The 21,684-nt window shown below is 35.0% G+C and overlaps 1 protein-coding gene across 1 annotated transcript in view; it reads right to left on the bottom strand.

Annotated features, from left to right (window-relative positions):
* Fcho2 (FCH domain only 2) overlaps positions 1-21,684 on the bottom strand; it is a 97,042-nt gene that overhangs the window by 25,706 nt on the left and 49,652 nt on the right. Inside the window, exons 9-17 of the mRNA XM_028790189.1 lie at positions 14,367-14,411; positions 13,406-13,478; positions 12,570-12,594; positions 7,255-7,312; positions 6,645-6,820; positions 3,894-3,905; positions 3,483-3,507; positions 1,956-1,998; positions 281-378 (exon numbers count right to left, since the gene is read on the bottom strand). Coding sequence (XP_028646022.1) covers positions 281-378; positions 1,956-1,998; positions 3,483-3,507; positions 3,894-3,905; positions 6,645-6,820; positions 7,255-7,312; positions 12,570-12,594; positions 13,406-13,478; positions 14,367-14,411 — 555 coding nt within the window. The remainder of the gene's footprint in view (positions 1-280; positions 379-1,955; positions 1,999-3,482; positions 3,508-3,893; positions 3,906-6,644; positions 6,821-7,254; positions 7,313-12,569; positions 12,595-13,405; positions 13,479-14,366; positions 14,412-21,684) is intronic.

Raw genomic sequence — 21,684 nt, 5'->3', positions numbered from 1 at the left:
ACACAATCTCCATCAGACAGTGCTTTTAGAAGCCACTGGAAGAAAATAGATGATTCTGATTACTTCCATTCTTAAGTGTTCTGGGATGTTCCATTTTTTATGGTGGTAACAGTGATGGAACTCACTATTACTGGGTGACAAACTTAAAAAGAAAAGCTTTAGATGATTAAACATAATATATAAATAGAATCAATCAGGAGGAAAATGCTGCTACTATATTCCCCAAAATAAGACAACGCTTATATACATAGATTTTATTTTATCAGGTTTTTTTTTTTACCTGATGATGATGATGATGCAGTTAGTGGAGCTGAAGAAGATGGCTCAAGAGACGATCCAAACAGAGGGTCCCAAGCAAGTAAATCATTGGTCCCTTTCCTAGAATAACATTTTTGAGAACAATGATTATAATGATTATTATTAGCATAAAAACATTTTTTTGTTCCAAAAAATTCTAACAGTTCAATAAATGAGATTAAATAGACAGATTGAGAAATTTAGTCAATGGATTTAGCAGACAGCATTAAGCATAATTTACAATATAACATCTTATTGGCAGGAAAAGTGATAAGGATTAATCTTTGATCATACTTTGCTAAACTCAAAATGAGTATGAAGAACAGTAATTTTAGATTTCCAAATGAAGAAAAGCAGCAATGTAAACGAGCTACCCAACAGACACAGCTCACAGAGTCTGTCTAAGCAGCCTGAGTTCGAGTATACTCTAGAATTAGAATATGAAATTCAAAAGAAGTGAAATCTGTAAGAAATTCTGGATAGAATGTAGGCCTATTCTGTAAAAAATTATTACAATGACCAAAAATCACCTATCTAGTATTTCAACATATACCTATGCAAATATGTCCTACCTTGTACAATAAAGCCTACTATTGTAGCTATCATAAGTAAAATCTAAAGATTAAGCTTTATATGCTGAACAGCTTATCTTTACAAGTTATTAATACAACAACCACCACTGTCCTCATTTAATACCTCACAGGTACCAAATAATCTTAAACTACCCACACTTCACTAAGCTGAATGTTCACTCACGTAAAAACATTAACTTCAAGAAAGTACTCTTGCTGGAACAGAAGTGAGAAAAGAGTCACAGAACACTGGCCAACACTTTTTTCTTTTTCCTGTTTTAAGAGCTAGCGAGATGGCTATCTGGCTTCTTGCCTTTTCATTTTAATTGAGATATTCCATCTTGAAGCTCATGACATATGGTCCATTTTACAAAGTCACAACCAAAAGTGAAGGGGAAAGTGACAAAGAAATGAGAAAATCCCCATAAAAAGCTGAAAATACAAATGCATGAACTGAAAACACCAACATTTGTTAGGAAGCAATACAGCTACCAAGGCTAACTGCAGTTGTTTTTTTTTTTTTTTAAGAAGATCATCATAAAAAGAAGTTTCACATGAAAAGAAATTAAAATATCTAAAAGCTCCAACATAAAATTTTACAGTTCAGAAAACAACATGACTAACATATACCTGCAAAATTCTAGGAAAAAAAAAAGACAAAAGAAAATACTTAAATCTAAATGTGGCTTTTCAAAAAAGGCCTAACTAAGCAGAGCATGAGATCTCGACACTGTAAATTACTGGTTATGACATTACAATGCCAGTCCTTTAAGAGCTGCTCAGAGGGACTGGATGGGGTAGCAAAGAGGAAAAGAGAGAAAGAGCTGCTCAAACCCACAGAGTGTACAAGACTGACTGACCCTCTGATGCTCTTTGGATGATCCAGGTCAAGACGCAAGTTCAGCAACAGTAACAAGTGTATTAATCTAGTAAGGGATTTTGAGAAGGAAGCTTGGCATATTAAGGGTAAGGAATATATAAGGGCCATCTCTGTACCTTTCACCCAGTTTTGATCTTGACCTAAAATTGCTTGAAATAATACAGTCTATAATAAAGTCTATTAAAAGAAATAAACAGAAAACTTACTCAGTGGGTAGAGAAGACAGCTTTGATTTTGTTAACTCTTCATCTAAGTAAAAAATTAAAGTATTATGAAAAACTAATAATCCGAGACAAAAATATTTTAATTAAAAGTTCTTCTATATACTTACATATTCCAATGCTAAAAATAACTTAGAAATTTTGGAATAGAAAAAATAAATATAAACAATTGTGAAAAAAACAAAGCTGAATTTCTGCTGATTCTTGATTCTTTTTATTAGCTTTATAAAAGAAAACATGACCATAACTTTAAAAATTGTAAGAGCTGGGCATGGTGGTTCATGCCTTTAATTCCAGCACTCCAAAGGGCAAATAGGTAAAATCTGTGTGATTTCAAGGCCAGTCTGGTCTACATAGCAAGTTCCAGGACCATACAGAGAAACCTTATCTCAAAAGTAAATAAGTAGTAAGAAAAATTAGAAGAGATGTGTAAGTACTTGTGTGTATTCTCCGTAAGAATTTTAATTGATAAGTCCTACAGTCAGTTTCATGTTCTCAGAATACTACTACCGACTACTACACAATCATTAGTAGTGATGACCTACTGAAAGAGGTCCCTGCTGCATTCTGCATCTGTGATGAAAGCATCTGACCAGTGAGACCAGCACTGGAGTGAGCTCTTACCAGTGAACATCAACTTCTGCCACACCTTAAATGTCCTATATTCCCCAAGCAACAACTGATGACTGCAGTCATTCACAATGGGCCCCGCAACTCATGAGGAGTACCACACTGTATGCTATACCTGCTTACACTGGTTTTCCCTTGGTTTACTCTGGATGTTTGTTCTGTCTTGAAGTGCTTGCTGCACTGTCGTCCATCTTACAGCAACTCCACTTAGCCACATTCTTCTCTTACAACCTCTGTCATCAGACATTTCTTTATAATGGTAAATCCTTATTTTCATTTTGCTCTTTATTATCAATTCAATGGGGGGCTTTTCAATTGTGCTAAAATATTAATGAAGACTAATTCTTATTAAGCATTCTATTTACAAGACTACAAAAAAAACTCCTATTAAATCTGATTTTAGTGTATAATTCTGCAAAAGATGTTATATCCTAAAATTTTTAGTATTATACAGTTACTATTTTGAAATTATAAAGTAGAAACTACTATTGTAATTTGACCTTAAAATAAGTAAAGCTAAAGATTATTACTATTATATAAAACATTCTCATATGCTTGTCCTCCAAAATGCTGGAGTTTGACCCCAAGGGGTGTGTATATGCTAGGATCACATTAACAACAATTAACAGTCCATTTTAACATTCTTAGTCAGAAGTTATTCCCTAACTTTGTTGATTTCTGAAAAATCCTGTAAGATATATGAAGACTAAGCAAAGTTTCTTAGTGTAACAAGTAACACTATGGGTTGTGCATAAAGCATCCTCTAGTCAACCAGTAAGACTGGCAATACGAAGAGCATTCATTCCTTATCTACACAAGGCGGAGACTAGCAATGTGCCTGATAGTCTTACATAAAATAACCAATTCCTATATCAAACTTACTAGATGAATTCCGATTCATCTGCACCTAAAACAGAAAATGCAAAATTTAAGTATTATCAAAAAAATAATTTAACTTGGTAACAAACTATTTGATAAAATGTTAGCAATACCAACCTAATTTATGTGGCCTTTATCATATATACTTAATTTTAAATTCCATTTACAAAAAAATGTTTTAAAACTTCAGTAATTATAAATGTACCTCTACATGTAAACATAATTTCAAGTGTAGTAATTGAATTCAAAAAGTAAAATACATGTACCTAATAAAATGTTCTTAAAATATTATCAATATCTAAAGCAAAATACTATGATAATAATAATCTAAATTTAACAAAATTTTGAAATCAAATGTTTTATTATACTAAGTTTTTAAAAGTCAATAGGCAAAATATAAAATCTGGCACTTACTGGACTGTGTCTCTATCAGCGCATGGAAAGAAAGAGAAAGACAATGTTCAGTATAGAATTTAATTCTCTCTTAACATTTAATAATTTGCCTCTTCCCTTCTAAATCCTAGTTAAAACATATTCACCTTAAAACACATGGATAGGGAGGAAATTATACAAGTTAACCAAATAGGCAACAAAACATATGCAAAGATATCTTCCTTTCAAACACAATAGTCACTATTAAATTTTTCCTCTGACTATTTTCTGGGCATGAAATTAATACATATTCATTTAAAAACAAACAGAAAAAACAGATGAGACATAAAAGCTTTAACAATTGTATTTTTAATTAGTTATATGCTGTTACACAATAAAAATTTTCAATGGTTCCTAATTCTCTCCTTCGCATATACAACAAGACCCTTTATAATTACACATTCATCAATGTTAAAATAGTAATGATATAATAAATCCTCACTTAAGAAACCTTTAAGGCATGACCTTGAGAATTTAATTATAGAATCTTCCCCACCCCATCAAAAAATATTTACTCTTCCCTTCCCCTTCTTTGTTACTGAGTATCAAACTAAGGACAGAATGCTTGCCTGGCAGATGTTCTACCCATGAACTGAGACTCAAGAATGAGTGCTAAGAAACAACATTTCACTTCCAAAACAAATATGTGTGCCTGTATGTATATATGTATGCATGTATGTACACACGTGCGTACATACACGCACACACAACTTTGAATGTATAATTAGGGCCAGGTGTGGTAGTACATGCCTTTAGTCCTAGCAGGAGGCAGAGATAGGCAAATCTCTGTGAGCTTAAGGCCAGCCTGGTCTATGGAGAATATATTAGTTAGCCTATCTCAAAAATAATATATTAAAAATAAAAAAATTAAAACCCACATACAAACTAGGTATAACACATAAAATGGTGTTATACCAAAAATTATTATGGAAAACAGCTTTTAAGTACAGATAATATGCATATTTCTACAAAAACTGTTTATTCTAAGACATGCCTTTCTCCTCTGTAATACTTCTGAATTCATAATATTGCATCAGTGGCTTTATTGCTATAGTATTCTTAATTTTATCATTATTGTGTATGATATATGTGTATATGAATGCAGGCACACATGTGGGTGGAAACCAGAAGACAACTTTTGAAAGTCAGTTTACTCCTCCAAAGTGGTATCTAAGAATAGAACTTGGAACATAGCAAGTGCTCTTAACAGCTAAGATATCTCACTGACTACATTAGTATCTTATTTCTTCCTCAAATTCAAATATGACAGCGAAAGACAAGAATATTAAAAACTCAAAAAAGAGCCAGGAATGTCACTCAGTATAGAGTGTTTGCACAGCATAAGCAGAGCCTAGATCCAAGCTCTAGCACTGCAGGGGAAAGGAGGAAAGACTGAATTCAACCTTCAAATTAATTTTCATAACATCTTCTTACATTAGATTTGAAAACAGAGCAAAACCTTTAAAATTAGATGAGGAAAATATTAATTCTGTCAGTTCACAATCTTTTGCCAGAGACACACAGCATTGTTTATACAATATAACAAATAACAAATGTTCTACCTTTTCACTTTCTTAAAAATATTTTCACCAGGTGGTAGTGGCCCACACCTTTAGTTCCAGCACTATGGAGGCAGAGGCAGGCGTGAGTTCAAGGCCAACATGGAGTGAGTTCCATGACAGCCAGGGCTACACAAGGAAACACTATCTCAAAGAGAAGAAAAGAAAACAAATTTTTTCAAGAGCATAACTAAGTCAAACCAATAGCCTTATTTTTCTATATAAAATTATAAACCAAGCTGGAGATATGGCTCAACAGTTGTGAGCACTGGGTGTTCTTCCAGAACACCCAGATTCGGTTCTCAGCCCCCAGGTGGCATGTCACATTTATCCGCACACTATCTGTAGGTCCTGTTCCAGAATGTCTAACTCCCCCTTCTGCCTTCCTTGGGCCCTTCATAGACATGATCCATAGACATACATGCAAGCAAACATTCACATACCTAACAGCTCTGGGAGGCAGCGGTGAAGACAAGACAACAAAAGGAAGAAAGACGGGGCACTGTGATTTAGCTCAAGGGCCTGAGTTCAGTCTCATTTTGTAAAAATAAAAAAATACAGTATACAAAATTCACACAAGCCGGGCGGTGGTGGCGCACGCCTTTAATCCCAGCACTTGGGAGGCAGAGACAGGTGGATTTCTGAGTTCGAGGCCAGCCTGGTCTACAGAGTGAGTTCCAGGACAGCCAGGGCTATACAGAGAAACGCTGTCTCGAAAAACCAAAAAAAAAAAAAAAAAAAACAAAAAACAAAAAAAAAAAAAATCTTTAAGAATCACAAAATAATATTTTCTCAACCAGTGTACTTAACTACTGCTTAATGTTTTAATTTTATTATTTATTTGTTAACCATAATTATAATTAACCATAGGTAGTACGATAGCTCAGTAGGTAAAAAAAATTACCTGCCATACATACAAGCATTACAACTTTAAGTTTGATCTCCAAAACCATATAAAGGTAAAGTGAGAAACCTGCCTCTACAAAGTTTCCCTGATCACCACACACACCCTGTGGCACATGTCTACATACCCTCTACATACATCATACACAACACAAGTACACATCAGAAGATAAATATTATTTTAAAAAATCAACCACTTGTAGGTAAATGAGGTTAAATTAAAACATTCTACATATATACAGTACAAATTGGCTTATATTAAGATACTTACAGATACTGCTGGGGACAATGTTATATTCCCTATGGATACTTTTAATTCATCCAAAGAAGCCATTGTGTGATGCAAGTTATTTGGATGCACAGGCTTGATCTCTATGCGGTACCTCTTTGGTTCTTCATCTTCAGAGTCAGAATCACTGGATGAGTAGAAATGGTTCTCTTTGGTATGTGAGTATGAGTTAAAGAATTTAGTTTCACTGGGCGGTGGTGGCGCACGCCTTTAATCCCAGCACTTGGGAGGCAGAGGCAGGCAGATTTCTGAGTTCGAGAGTTTGAGGCTAGCCTGGTCTACAGAGTGAGTTCCAGGACAGCCAGGGCTACACAGAGAAACCCTGTCTCAAAAAAAAAAAAAAAAAAATTAGTTTCTACCTTACCTTGACTAACTGACTTTCCACATAAACACAAAAATAAAAGAGCCTTACAAGAGTAATATATATGGATAGGAATAAAACTACTCACTTAAATTAACAAAGTATGTAAAATGAAGAATAGTCATATTTTAGTTAATTAAAAACAGAAGAGGCTTTAAGTAGGACATTATTTTTATAGGTATGTATATGCCAACACAATCCACTAAGAATACCCAGATCATAAAAGGATATCATTCTGATTTGCTTCTGGTTTAATACTAAAACCTTCTTCATCTACATCAGGAATATTCTAGAGAACAATAGTAGAGAATTATTATAATGGCAGCATCAACATATTTAAAGACACTAAGGATTAACAAACTCTTATAGTCTAAAATATTACTGAGAGCCAGAGGTAGAGGTGCACACCTTTAACCCCAGCACTTGGGAGGCAGAGGCAGGCAGATCTTTGTGAGTTTGAGGCCAGCCTGGTCTACATACTGAGTTCCAGGACAGCCAGAGCTGCACAGTGAGATTCTTTCTTGAAAAATACCAAAAATTTTTAAAAAGATATATTACTGAGAAACTAACTAAGCTACTGTATCAAATATCAATAGATTAACAGAATTATTAGCATTGGAAAATTACATCTCTTTAGTTTTAGTTTTAAATCATATTCTATGCTCCCAAAACCTGAAGAAACCCCTGAGACATACAATAGGAAATCAAAACTCATAATTTCAGCGAAAGAAACTGAGGGTGGGTGGGGTGTGACAGATGGTTTGTTAAGAACACATACCGTTCTGCTACAAGACCCCAGTTTGGCTCCTAACACACATATCAGGCAGCTTACAATTAAAATAAAACTAGACAAAAGCTGCAAAATTGTTTTCTACGAGGCTGCTTCTGGATCTATTTACAGATAACTATAAAGTGTGGCAAAAATATATATTTTTTAAAAACTATCTGACACAGGGTAATCACTAAAAAGCTCTAAAAAATGATTCAAGCAAAATTTTTTTAAAAAAGCTTTTAAAAAGATATTCATACACCTAAGTTTCCTGCAGTACTATCAAAGTAGCCAAGACATGGAATCAGCCACGGTGTCCATCATCAGATGGCTGAGTAAATAAAATACAATATACATTCAAAATGGAATGATGTTTAGCCACAAGCTCAAGCAACAAAAAATGAATCCTATCAATTATAGCTACATGGAACAGGCTTAAGGACATTATATTAGATGATATATCAGACACACAAATATTCTATACTCTATGTGTAGAAGCTAAAGAAATAATACTTGAGGTTGATGATTATACCAATGATTCTGATTTAACCATTAGACACTGGATATGCATACTAAAAATACCACATGATATCTTATAAGTATGCATGATTATCAACTAAAAACAGTATAGTTCAACCAAATTTAATAAAATATATTCTTGTTTTGAATTGATAAATGAAAAATACATTTACTACTATAATTAAGGTGATTGGCAAAACAAATCAAAAACATTTGAGCCAACTATATGATATCTATAGTAAGATCAACTCAAATATAAATAGCTTGAAAAAAAGAAAAAGAAGACAACACAAGCAAAAATAAGAAAGTCCAAAATAGCTATTTTAAGATTAAATTTCAGAAATAAAATTACCAATCATAATAATTATCTATATAAAAACATGTACACAAGTATTCATAGAAAGTTTATTTCTAACAGCACAAAACAAGAAAACCCAAAATAACATATAAAAGTTAACATTTAAATAAACTTTGGTACTACTGAGAAACAGAAGAAAATGAATTTACCATACCTACAACAACCCTGAGGAATCTCCTGAGAATTGTGGAAGAGTGAGTGTAACAAGCCAACCTGAAAAGGTACTATGTCATCCCCTTTACATAACTGTACTGCTTCCATTTTTTTTTTTAAGGCATGGGATTGGAGAGAGGGGTGAGTGGCTAAGAGCATCTACTGCTTTTCCAAAGGACCCATGTCTAGTGGCTCACTAGCACCTGCTACTCCAGCTGGGGAGGAAGGGGGATAGGAGGGGAGAGGGATCAGATGTCCCCTTCTGACCTCTGCAGACATCCTCACACACAAGGCAAACACAGAGAAACACAAATTAGAAAATAAGAAGTAAAAAGACAACAAAATGAGTCAGTTACTCAAGATGTTCAAATACTGAAACTATTCACGAAACTCTAATGTGAATAAAAATATGTAAATTACACTACATGACTTCATTCATTCAACCCATGTTTCTATACTAGGGCTCTCACTATTGTAATGAAGTATCATGCCAATAGCAGTATGAAGACAAGAAGAAATAATTTCAACATTTAAAAATACAGTTGTGGTAGTAGTGGTTTATAAAAAAAAAAAAATCCAAAAACCAAACCATATGTGCCCAGGCATGATGGTGCACACCCCTGATCCCAGCACTCAGGAGGCAGAGGCAGCTTTCAAGATCAGCCTTAGGTGAGTTCCAGGACAGTCAGAGTCACATAGAGAAACACTGTGTCAAAAAGAAGAAAAAAAGGAAAAAAAGAAAGAGAGAGGGTGACAGAGGGAGGAAAACGGAATGGGAAAGGGGAAAAAATGGGGGGAAGGGAAAAAATAGGAAAAGGGAAAGAAAAACATATTTAAAAAAAAAATCACACTGTGCATTGCACAGACCTGTAATCCTACCATTAAGGAAACTGAGACAGAACTGTGACCTCATTCAATCAAGTCAACCAATCAAGGTGTGTATGCACATATGTGTATATGGTGAAATATGTATTTGGTGAAAAAGTTAAAACATCAATGCAAAATTTTATAATCTCTGCTTGGGGACAATGCCCCCTGCCCAAAACAAAACAAAAAACAAAAACAAACAAACAAAAAAAAACAGTCTATTCTCACTTGAGTAGCCTTCAAAAGATGTGCATCAAATTAGTTTTCAAATCACATATGTTTTTAAAAAGAACCAGGAAATGAACAATATTTTACCTACAGAACTTATTTTTTGTTTTTGTTGTTAATAAATAGAAGAGCCAAACATGGTGGTACACACCTTTAATCCCAGCACTCAGGAGGCAGAGGTTGGGGAATCTCTGGGAGTTTGAGGCTAGCCTGGTTTACAAGGTGAGATTCAGAAAAGCTAGAGCTATTTACAGAGACTGTCTAAAACAGATGGATGGACGGAAGGACGGACAGATGGATGGACGGACGGGCAAGCAGGTAGGAGAATGAGAGGGAGAGAGGGAGATAAGAGCATGAACTGGTCATAAACAAAATGAAGCAAACAAAAAATGAGTCTCCTGCCCTGCTAATAACTAATCATTCTGCCCAGAACAATCACAATAGCTTTTAGACATGGTTTATTTTTGAAATAGCAATCAGTTAAGAGATCACACTTTTACTTAATAAATTCTTTCCATTTGGACAGTTACAGATATAGATCAACCTAATACTTCGTAAAATCTGCCTATATTAATAATTTAACCAGTTCTCATTTGATGAATATTTTGGCACTCCAGTATTTTGCTAATATATTTTCTTGATATGAGGTTTGAAAAATAAAAACAAGTATCTTTCCCCCCTTATGGTTTCTATATATGTAGGTACCTCTATCAATAGAATGTGTATGTTGTAGATACAGATGTTGTATGAATACAGTCATAATAATAAACACTGAGCAGAAGGTTATTGGTTTAAAAATAATCTATACTTCTTATCTGGGGAGATATTATCAAATTATCCAGGAAAAAAGATTGCCCAATTTGTATTAATGCATATGTAATGGCACGTATATACCAACACTTCTGCCAATATTATGAGAGGGGACCATGTGTCTGTTTCATTTTGCATCATCTCTGAATGGCATTCATTATGGTTACTCACTACTTTTATTTCTTTTGAAGAAAATTGCTTGTTTCAATTTCATATTCTTTTCTTGCTAGTCAACTGCTTAACCTCTAAACTGACCTGTATTAAAAAAAATCAAAGTTCCTTTGTTGTTGATATATCTTAATATATACTGACAATATGGTGATATAAAACCCTTTATGAGTTTTTTCCTAACTTAAGATTTCCACTTCTACAATCCAGTTTACCCATCTTTTCTCCCACAGCATTACAGAATTATGCTCTCCTTAGCCCTTTCCTAAACTCTGATAATTATAAAGCCTAAAAGTGGATAACAATCATTGTAGCATTTAGCTAAAAGAATAAAAAGCTAAAAGAATATACATATAGATAAAATATTTAAGAGCAAAGGGTTTAATAAATTTGCAACCATCAAATGCTATAAGTAATTTCAAAATGCATGATGAGAGCTATAATAAACATCAAATACACTTGCCACCTTTGTTAATCAGTTAGCTTCTCTGATGACTTTCCATTCTTAATTTCCACATACATTTTTTTACAGATTTGGGCTTTGTCATTATTTGTGCATGTCTGCATGTGCCTGCAGCAGTTTATGTGTACATGTGCTCACAGACACAGGAGGAGGCTGAAGGCATCTGGGTTAGACAGTCTGGAGTACTCTGATGTGGGGGCTGGGAACCAAATGCTGGTCTATTAAAGAGTAGTACAGACTTTCGACCACTGAACCATTCTCCAGCCTCAATTTTCAAATAAATTTATTATTAAACTACAACTTTCTTACTTGAAAACTGAAATAGAAAACAAAAATACTACTTTATCTAAGTTACGTAAAGACAGCATTTTACAAAATATTTTCACTTCTTTATTTTGTTACACTACATCATTTAAGATTAAAATGTCTCAAAGCAAAAACAAAACACATAAGCAGTATTTAAACTCCTACACTAATTAACACAATTAGTGACTAATAACAATAGATCTGTTTCCACATTATCTACAGTATCTGGTCAATCTGCTCCTGCACTATTCCCACTGTGACCTCAATCTGGTACCTTCTGTAATTCTTCATAAACATATTTAAACAAGAAACAGAAACGAACCTTAAAAACACAGAATGGTGACCATTACTTGTTGCTATAATTTCTGAAATGTCTTAAATGAAAACCAAATACACGAACAGGCAATATCTTTTAAGCCAAAAGGTGGTGGCACACGCCTTTAATCCTAGCACTCTGCAGGCAGAGGCAGGCAATCTCTGAGTCCGAGGACAGCCTGGTCTACAGAATGAGTTCCAGGACAGCCAGGGCTACAAAGAGAAAACCCATCTTGAAAAATTTAAAAAAACAAAACAAATCTAAATTAATAAATGTCAGTCAATTTTTAAGGGATGCAGATTTTTTTTAAATCTCTCATGTCCCAAGAAAGCTTTATCAACATGGTACCACTCTAATTTTAAAAGTAAAATTACCCATTCCTCAAAGATAGTGGAAAGTATTTTCATTTAGCAATAAAGTACAATGCAATGTAAAATTGAGATGCATCTTTAAAATTATTTTAGTACCAAGTTATTACATGGTTAGCGTTTTTCTCTGAAGACTGGTTAAAATAAAATCAAATGTGTTGGTTTTTTTCTAATGAAAATATCTAATTTAAATTTTCTTTAATAAAATTAAAATTACTTACAAGCGAATCTGCATCAGGACATTCCCTGTTTTTAAAAACAAAACAAAACAAAAATGAAGTGTTTTAAGATTCAATTATTAAAACTATCTGCTTGAGACTTGAAGTGCCAGGGTGGAGGGATACCCAGGTGGGCCTCCACCTGCTCAGAGGAGAAGGAGAAGAGGAAGGATTGTAGGAGGAGGGGTAAACTGGGAGGGGGTAATAAGAGGGATGTAAAGTGAACACCTAAAAGTTAATTTTTTAAAAAATTTTAAACAACCCTATCTGCTAATTATTTTGTTTGAATGCTATAAAAAATTTTTGAGAAATCATGTCATAAAGATTAAAATAGTATCAATTCAAATTTAAAATTCAAAAGTGGACCATCTCTCATATCAATAGTAACTGTTAAACATAAGAAGCTCATACATACTCTACTGTGCTTACTTATGACTGGACTTCTTTTGTAGGAGTATACGCATCAGTGAATCCGCAAAGCTGTCTACTTACTCAACAGGGATTTCTGGCAGTGTTTACAATTTTAAAACTTTATGGGGATGGGAGGTGTCCATGAACAACCTATAGGACTTGCTTCTGTTTTTCTACATTCCGGTCCTGGGCATGTCAGTTTTTGTCTATAATGTCTTCAAATTCTAAGTAATAAATGAGAAAAGTTAACGCTATGAACTAAAACCAAAGAGACTAATAAATATAGTTGTTCAGAAAGGATTTTCTTCTTCCAGTTTAGACATATACATTGAATACTTACAAAAAGACCGTTTCCTTTCAAAAATCAAAACAATTCTTAATCACTTATAAACAATGAAAAGGATTTGGGGAATGTTTAAAATACTTACACAGATTCTGCATCCTTTTCCTTTTTAATTATTCCAGGCAAAGCAAAAGTCTTTCTTTTCCTTGGTTTTATGCCTTTAACAAAAATGCACATTGTAATACAAATATAACTGCTCTTGATAAGAATATAAATCACAAAAACTCAGACAAATCTTTTCTTAAGTGGCAAGCAAACTTTGAATGAAAGAAATGAAGCATCCCCAAGAGTGGCAGTGCACACTGTAATCCTAGCACTACAGAAGCTGGGACAGACAAAGGAGAATTTTAAGTTTCTTACCAGCCTAGGATATATGGCAAAACCTTTCCTCCCAAAAAATTCTAATAAATTAACAACTGAGCAAATGATCAAACAATAAAAAGTGTTAATTAGTAAAACCTACAACTGGCTGGAGAGATGGCTCAGAGATTGAGAGCAATGGCTGCTCTTCCAGAGGTCCTGAGTTCAATTCCCAGCAACCCCACGGTGGCTCATTAACAATCTACAATAAGATCTGATGCCCATTTCTGGCCTGTGGGCACACATGCAGACAGAACACTGTATACATAATAGTAAAGCCTCCAACTTAAATCAGTCTATTCCAACTCTTACATTAATACAATATGGTTCATTAAAAACGTACAGGACATTCACTTAATGAAATTCTCTTTTCTTCTGGTAAAATTTGTAACTCTATGTAACTTCAGATAAAATAAGCATATAAAGACATTAAAACTCAAAAAGTACATAATACATTAAATATATATATTTTTTAAAGTACATAATTCATTATACATATATTTTTAAAGTATTATCTTGGAATATGGGTGTGGCTCACTAGTAGAGTAAATGCTAGGCCATGGGTTCAGTATCAAGATCACTAAATATATGTATTAACAATGATTGCATCAATGGATAACAGTCACTTTTTATTTGTTCAACAAGTAGTTCTCTGACATGTGTCAGTATATTACAAGCAATCTTACCTTCAACTGCACTAGCAGGGTCACACTCTTCAAATTCAATAAGGCCTAGTTTAGAGAAGAAAAACTTGTTTTTGTTTTTTTTTTTTAAATTACCAGATAAACTGTTTTAACTTCTTAAATTTAACTGGAAATATTTCTTAATTTTTTTTATTTATCAATACCATGTTTATCTGATGTATGAGTAAAGGCATATATACGCTATAGCACACAAGTGTAACTCAGAGGTTCATTCTCTCTATTTTGCAGAGAAAGGGTCTCCATATATCTACTGTATTCTATACTTTGAACTCCAGGCTGGCAGGCTTGAGAGCATACTGATGAACACCACTGCATAAGCTTTCTTACATGGATTCCAGAGATAGAACTGGGTTGTCTGCCGGGCAGTGGTGGCGCACGCCTTTAATCCCAGCACTTGGGAGGCAGAGGCAGGCGGATTTCTGAGTTCGAGGCCAGCCAGGACAGGTCTACAGAGTGAGTTCCAGGACAGCCAGGGCTATACAGAGAAACCCTGTCTCGAGAAAAAAAAAAAAAAAAAAAAAAAAACCAACAACAACAAAAAAAAAAACTGGGTTGTCAGGCTTGAGCTGCAAGCACTTCTAGCTGCTGAGCCATTTGAATAGTCCGACAAGACACTCTTTAAAACCATGCTATAATGTGTTACAATGCTTATAATAACTGTAATGTTACTGTACATGTATGTGTGAAAAGCAAGAGAACTGGTGGACACATGCAGTGGAACATATGCAGAGGTCAGAGCACAACCTTCAGAAATTGGCTCTTCCACCCTGGTTCCAAGGATCAAACTCAAGTTGCCAGGCTTGAATATCAATGTTTCTACCTGCTGAACTATCCCACTGGCCCTAGGATTTTTAAAAAATATTTGTTTTTATTCTGTGTGAGTACCTTGACTGTATGGACATGAACCATATACATGTCTGATGCCTGAGAAAGACAGAAGAGGGTATCAGATTCCCCTGGAATTGGAGTTACAGACAGTTGTGGGCTACCATCTGAGTGCTAGAAACCAAATACATAGGTCATCTGAAAGAACAACAAGTGCTCTTAACTGTTGAGTCCTCTGTCCCAGTCCCTTGGTAGTATTTTTTAATTAAATAATTCTAACTGAAAAGATAAAGCTGAGAGCTAGAAAGATGGTTCATCAGGTAGAGACGCTTGTCACAAAGCCTGAACACCTGAGTGTGATCCTTGGAGCCCACCCACATGGTAGAATGGTAGAGGGTCTCACTGGTTTCCCTCAACTGACTTCTAAGTTTTTCTCTGACTTCCACAAGTACACTATGAGATGTATACCACCCCCATACAGAAATGTAAATTAAAAATTAAAAACTGAGATTATTCAATGAATACCTCACTAATTTACTAGAAACTGTTCTTATGTTATAGCACTGAGCTCATGAAGTTTCTGCTTCAAGCACCTTGCAGCACAGTTAATGGAGACAATGAGCAGTAAGAGGCAGGTGCTGAATCCTTGAAGTGTTCATGAGAAAGGAAAAAACAGTAAACAGTACTAGAGTACAAGCTTGGCACCTCATCTGTCCCATTCTTTATTCTACCTCAATTCTTAGAATCATGCTCAGCAAACACTAAATCTCCAGTAAATGCTTACTGAATAAATAATTACATCCTCATTAGGTAGTCACCCTAAAATTAAAATTCAGATGTCTAATAGTGTTAGAAGATCAAATAATAAATGTAAGTGCAGTGTTCGGCCAATGTAAAGATTTTTGTTTGTTTGAGACAGGGTCTCACTGTGTAGCTCTGGCTGAGCTGAAACTCACTATGAAGACCAGGCTGGCCTCGAACTCAAGAGATTCACCTGCTTTTGCCTCCCAAATAATGGGATCAAAGGTGTGCACTATCACACCCCACCTAACGGAAATACTTTTAATGTGAAAAGAACATGCATACACACCACGACCTAGCAAGGCGTCTAACAGAGAAATTAATTTGCTGCTACTAAGAGAGATGGACATACTGCAAAACAAGAAATGATAAAGCAGAACTTGGACAGAAAGTAATTAAAATAGCCCCAAAATGACAGAGCTGCAAACTAGTTTTACATTTCATGGAATAAGGAATGTTTCATACATGAGAAGTAACAAACTTGTTTAGATGACAGTAAAAAACAGCAAAAGGCCTGAATTAGTCTCCTTCTAAAATACTCCACAGTTAAAACATCACAGTAAAATAAAAAATAATCTCTCTCCTTTAAATGTTGTATTAGCTGAGATTTTTAATACTTAAGTTTATAAAAGTCCAGCATACTTTATGAAATATTTATGAATGGCAACCTACTTCATTATTAAGAAATTTATAAATAGAAACTGACTTAAAAGAGAGAATGAAAGGTTTCCTTACTTCTTCTGAGATGCTACACTTTACTATAACTATGTGCTAACTGATGATCAGCGTTCTTGTTGATGACTTGATTAAAATACAAGATACTTCTTTGTAAGAGGCTTTAAAAAACATAGACAAAATGTTCCCTCTCCCTTATCACAAATCTAAAGCTTATTTTTCTTTGGTTCTTGTTTCTGTTCAAATAAGAATACCACTGCTTATTCCCAAAATAACTAAAATAATCCACAAAAGGATCTGATTAAGTCCTGACCACTTAATTAATTACCAATACCTTCATTTCTTCATCATTATTCTATGCCATGTAACCAAGCAAATATTTACCACTTATATACTTGTATTCAAACAGCCTTAAAAAGGAAAAAAAAGTAAGAAGATTATGTAAACTCATACTTTAGATCCGTACACTGAGAAATCACTTTTAATAAAAAGGCTTAGAGCCTGTCCTTAGAATCTTTAAGAGACCTGATAACGTTACAATGAGAGCAATAAAGGTAAAGAATAAGTATGCACAGCACATAATTAGCAACTTTTGGCCTATGAATTGCAAAGAATATAGCATGTCTTAGTGTCACCAGCCCACGTTACAGGCTTTCCTAAGTACTAGTGAAGCTTGAGAAAATATGGTAGTATGTCAAATAGCTGAGAAAAGGTTTACTCAAACGAGGTACATTCCTCACAAATCTCCAAGAGCTATCCAGCACCTCATTTTACTCAGTGACTAGGTAAGAATCTCTGAGAGACCAGCTTATTCTAGACCAGGAGAAGAAAGATAAGACGAAACAGAAACACCAAATAAAACAAGACATTATGCATAAATGCAATGAATAGAGGTATTTTAAGATCTCTGGATGATTTCATATATGAAAACAACAAGGGCATCCTTTAAAACTAAAATCAATTATTTTAAACAAAATCCCACTTTCCTCACAAACTTTTACTAGACATACTATAGACATATCTTGATCAGCTCTCTTCTTCATCTTTTTTATATACACATACCAAAATCAATTCAAAATAAGATAGCTTTCAATGAAATTATTCAAACTAACATTTTTCAATACAAAATATTAAACCACAGAATATATACAAGAGTTTATAATGAGTGCCACCCACCCATACTATTCAAAAGAGAAATGCCAACAGTTCCTAGCACAATCCAACTAATAGATGCCTCACGAAAAAATAAACCAAGCACAGATTTTCCTGTTTCAGATGGCACATGCTCCGACACATGACTGGCTCTGCATGCTGGCTCAGGGCAGCTGCTGGCTCAGCTGGACATCACTGCACAGACTGACCTCACGGTAGCATGTCGCTTATGAACTGTTTCATTAGAGCAGAGTTTATCCTCAGCATTTCCCTCAAATGCAGTTTACTGCCTGTTATTTTGATATTTAATCATAAAACCGTTTTTTTTCTTTATAGTACTACAGCCAGAGTAAGAGTCAATTACTAGTTTGATAGAAATAGAATTTCAACTACTTTCGACTCGATCAATCCTGTTGTGAAGATAAGTAACTGCTCTAAGCACTTACTTTATGCTCGGTCACAGAGCAGTTTAGTTTGCATAAAAGTAAGTCAAACCATTGCCTTCTGTTTCTTGATGTTTTCTATCACACGTTTTCTAAAAAATACCACTGTATAATCTACTCATAAGAGAACAATCCCAAAAGGAAAATAATTCAAAGCAAAATATCTTCAATATGATGCTTTAGTAGAAAGTAGAAACTGTTTGTACAAAAAGCCATCAACCTAATAAACTCACCCAAACTAATTTGAATCAAAACTTTTAAGAAGTATTACAAAAGGAAAAACAAGCTTTTTAATCATAAACCACTAAAAATATTTTGTTGAATGAGGTTGAATATAAATATGTGACATATTTAGACATATTAAACAGTTCACATTACCTTGGAATTAATCCTAAATCTCAGACCAGCAACAGAGCAAATTCACAACTTTCACATAAAAAACTGCCTGAAGGGGCTGGAGAGACAGCTCAGTGGTTAGGAGCACTTAATGTTCTTGCAGAGAACCAGGGTTCAGTTCCTAGCACCCTCGTAGTGGCTTACAACCACCTATAATTCAAATTCCAATAAATCTGATGGCATATAAAATAAAATATTATGATTCTTCTATGAAAAGATACAATTTAAAAAAAAAACTGACTCAAAACTCAATATGTCATGATTATCCAAATTCAAGTAAGATTCTATCAATTCCCAACTAAAGAGAAGTTGATTTAAATAGAGCCAAGGCAAAACATACAGTACACACAACCACACACTCTCCAAGTCTAATGGAGGAGCATGTGTGTACATGTATGTGTCTGCCCTGGGTAGGGAGAATAACAGAGAGGTGTCTAACACTCATTTTCAAGCTTGTTCCTGGGCTTCGCAGAGTCAGGCAAGTTTGACAGTGAAAGAGTACCAGACTCCAGTCTGTGTGTTCACAGCTCTACCACTTGGTTCCTAGCTAGTTCGTGACTTTTTTTGAATGTAGGGTCACTCATTGGTATCACATATGAATGAGGAATGCTCACATAATCTTTTGTCATGTATGCTTTCCTCTCTACATATATCTATATATATTTTTCTCTTCCTCTTTTGTTAAACCATTTGGAAATTACAGATATCAAGGATATCTATTTTAGAAAAAAAAAACTGTGGAAACAATCTCTTTAATTTAATTTAAAATCCCATCTGAGCATCAGAAAGCCCTACTGCAACATTATTCAACCAATGATCCCAAGGTAATAACCATCTGGAAGGTATGTCAAGCCACAGAGCTCTAGACTCCAACCCCAGCAAATTCTATTTAAGTCTGGGATGGCATTCAGGACTTAGCATTTTGATGGTTCGAGAATCACATTAGAGAAGTGTAGTTCTAAATGACACTGAGGTTGTTATTCGGTAAGCCTAGACAAGGCTTCTCCAGCTATCCAATATGCAAACCACCCAAAGATCATGTTAAAAATCTTACTACTTAGGAAAGTTGAGGCAAGAATTATCTACAATTTGAGGCCAGTCTGGGCTGTATACAGTAAAAGCCTATCTCAAAATTTCAGTAACTAATTAAATTAAAAATAAAAATAACAGAGTGGTGGTATAGGCTTTTAATCTCAATACTCTAGATGAGGGGACAGGCATATATCTGACTGAGTGTGAGACCAGCCTGGTCAGAAAGGCAAATCCCAGGACAGCCAGGGCTCTATAATGTGACCTTGTCTCTAAAAAATTAATAATAATAATATCAAAATTAGAAATAATAGCAGCTGAAAAGATGGCTCAGCATCATCAGCAGGTGAAGGTGCTTACTGCCAAGCCTGAGTTAGATTCCTAGGACGCACATGAAAAAAAGAGAATCAATCTCCTTAAGTTGTGTATGTACAAACACACACTGTGAATAAATATAGTTTTTAAAAAAGATTTATACATTTTTATTTTGAAAAAAGCTTTTAATTATCTAAAAATTTTCAATATCTGTACAAAATTGCAGCAAGTGGTACTCTTTTTTGGGTTACAATGTAATCTACTCATTACTTAATACTTGCTCCAGTCATTCTAGCTATGACCAATGCGAGCTTTGCAGACTGTCCCTTTGTCCTTCTAGAACTATAAAACTTCTACAATAAAACTAGAAAATTAGGAAAAGATCTTTGTGATACTGAATTAGATAAACACGAATCCCCCCCCAACCCCCATTTTTTGTTTTTATAGGACAAGCTTTATCTATGTAGCCCTGGTTGTCCTTCTTGAGTGCTGGGATTGAAGGTGTGCACCACCACCTTATGAGCACAGAAGAAAAAACATTTCTTAACTATGACACCAAGCTTCACTGGCAAAGCAGGCCTCAAATTCCAGGTAGTTGGGAGGATGAGGCAAGAGGATCTAATTCAATGCCTATCTGGGCCAGAGAGTGAATTCTAGTAAAGCATAAAACATAAATCTGGTAAACTGAACTTGATGAAAATTAACCTCTGATTTTCAAAATAACAACCCAGGGGCAGTGGTTCAGAGCACTGGCTACTCTTCAAGAACACCTGGGTTCAATTCTCAGAAATCACATGGCAGCTCACAACTGTCTGTAACTCTACTGCCAAGAGATGCAATACTGAGAGCACCAGGCAGACAAATAGATTTTTAAAAAATCCAAACTAAGAAAAAATACTTCACAAAATATGAATCTGACATACAGCTTACATAGCCAGCATAATAAGACATTCACTCCAATTTTTAAAATGGCCAAAGGGTCTGAAATTCTTTGGCAAGAAAAATTATAAATAGCCCCCCCCCCAAAAAAAAGGCCGGGCAGTGGTGGCGCACGCCTGTAATTCCAGCACTTGGGAGGCAGAGGCAGGCGGATTTCTGAGTTCGAGGCCAGCCTGGTCTACAGAGTGAGTTCCAGGACAGCCAGGACTACACGGAGAAACCCTGTCTCGAGAAAAAAAAAAATTATAAATGGTCAAAACATAAAAAAATGTGTCATGTTAGTTCTTCAAAAATGCAGATCGAAAATCCTGCTAGAATGCCTTTCTTCAAATCCAACACAAAACTAAGCCTGACAAATATCATCAAAGCAGAGCCTCAGTGCCTCACTGCTGAGACTGTGACGTGCTGTAGACACGAAGTCTCATGAAATGGAGTACCTGTTCCTCACTTTAAAATACTTCCCATTATTCAACATATATCAAGCTTATAAACAAAACTTTTAGAAACAAAACTTATACTCAATAAACATTTTCAAGCATCTTTCTCTCTTGCCTCAAGTCCCATCTCCAGGTATCTTAATGGGTTTCTGAGGTGAGGATGATGTGAGGGGGGATGGGGGGGTCTAGGCTGAGCTCAGCAAAATTCCCTCCTCTCCTTCTCCTTCCCCCCTCCCTCTCTCCCTCTCTCCCTTTCTCTGCCCCTCCCTCCCTCCCTCCCTCCCTCCA

Source organism: Grammomys surdaster, unplaced genomic scaffold, assembly GCF_004785775.1.
Source record: "Grammomys surdaster isolate TR1022 unplaced genomic scaffold, NIH_TR_1.0 125876, whole genome shotgun sequence".
Taxonomy (NCBI): Eukaryota; Metazoa; Chordata; class Mammalia; order Rodentia; family Muridae; genus Grammomys; species Grammomys surdaster.
The sequence above is the reverse complement of the archived record's forward strand: the minus strand, read 5'-3'. Positions and strand labels throughout refer to the sequence as shown.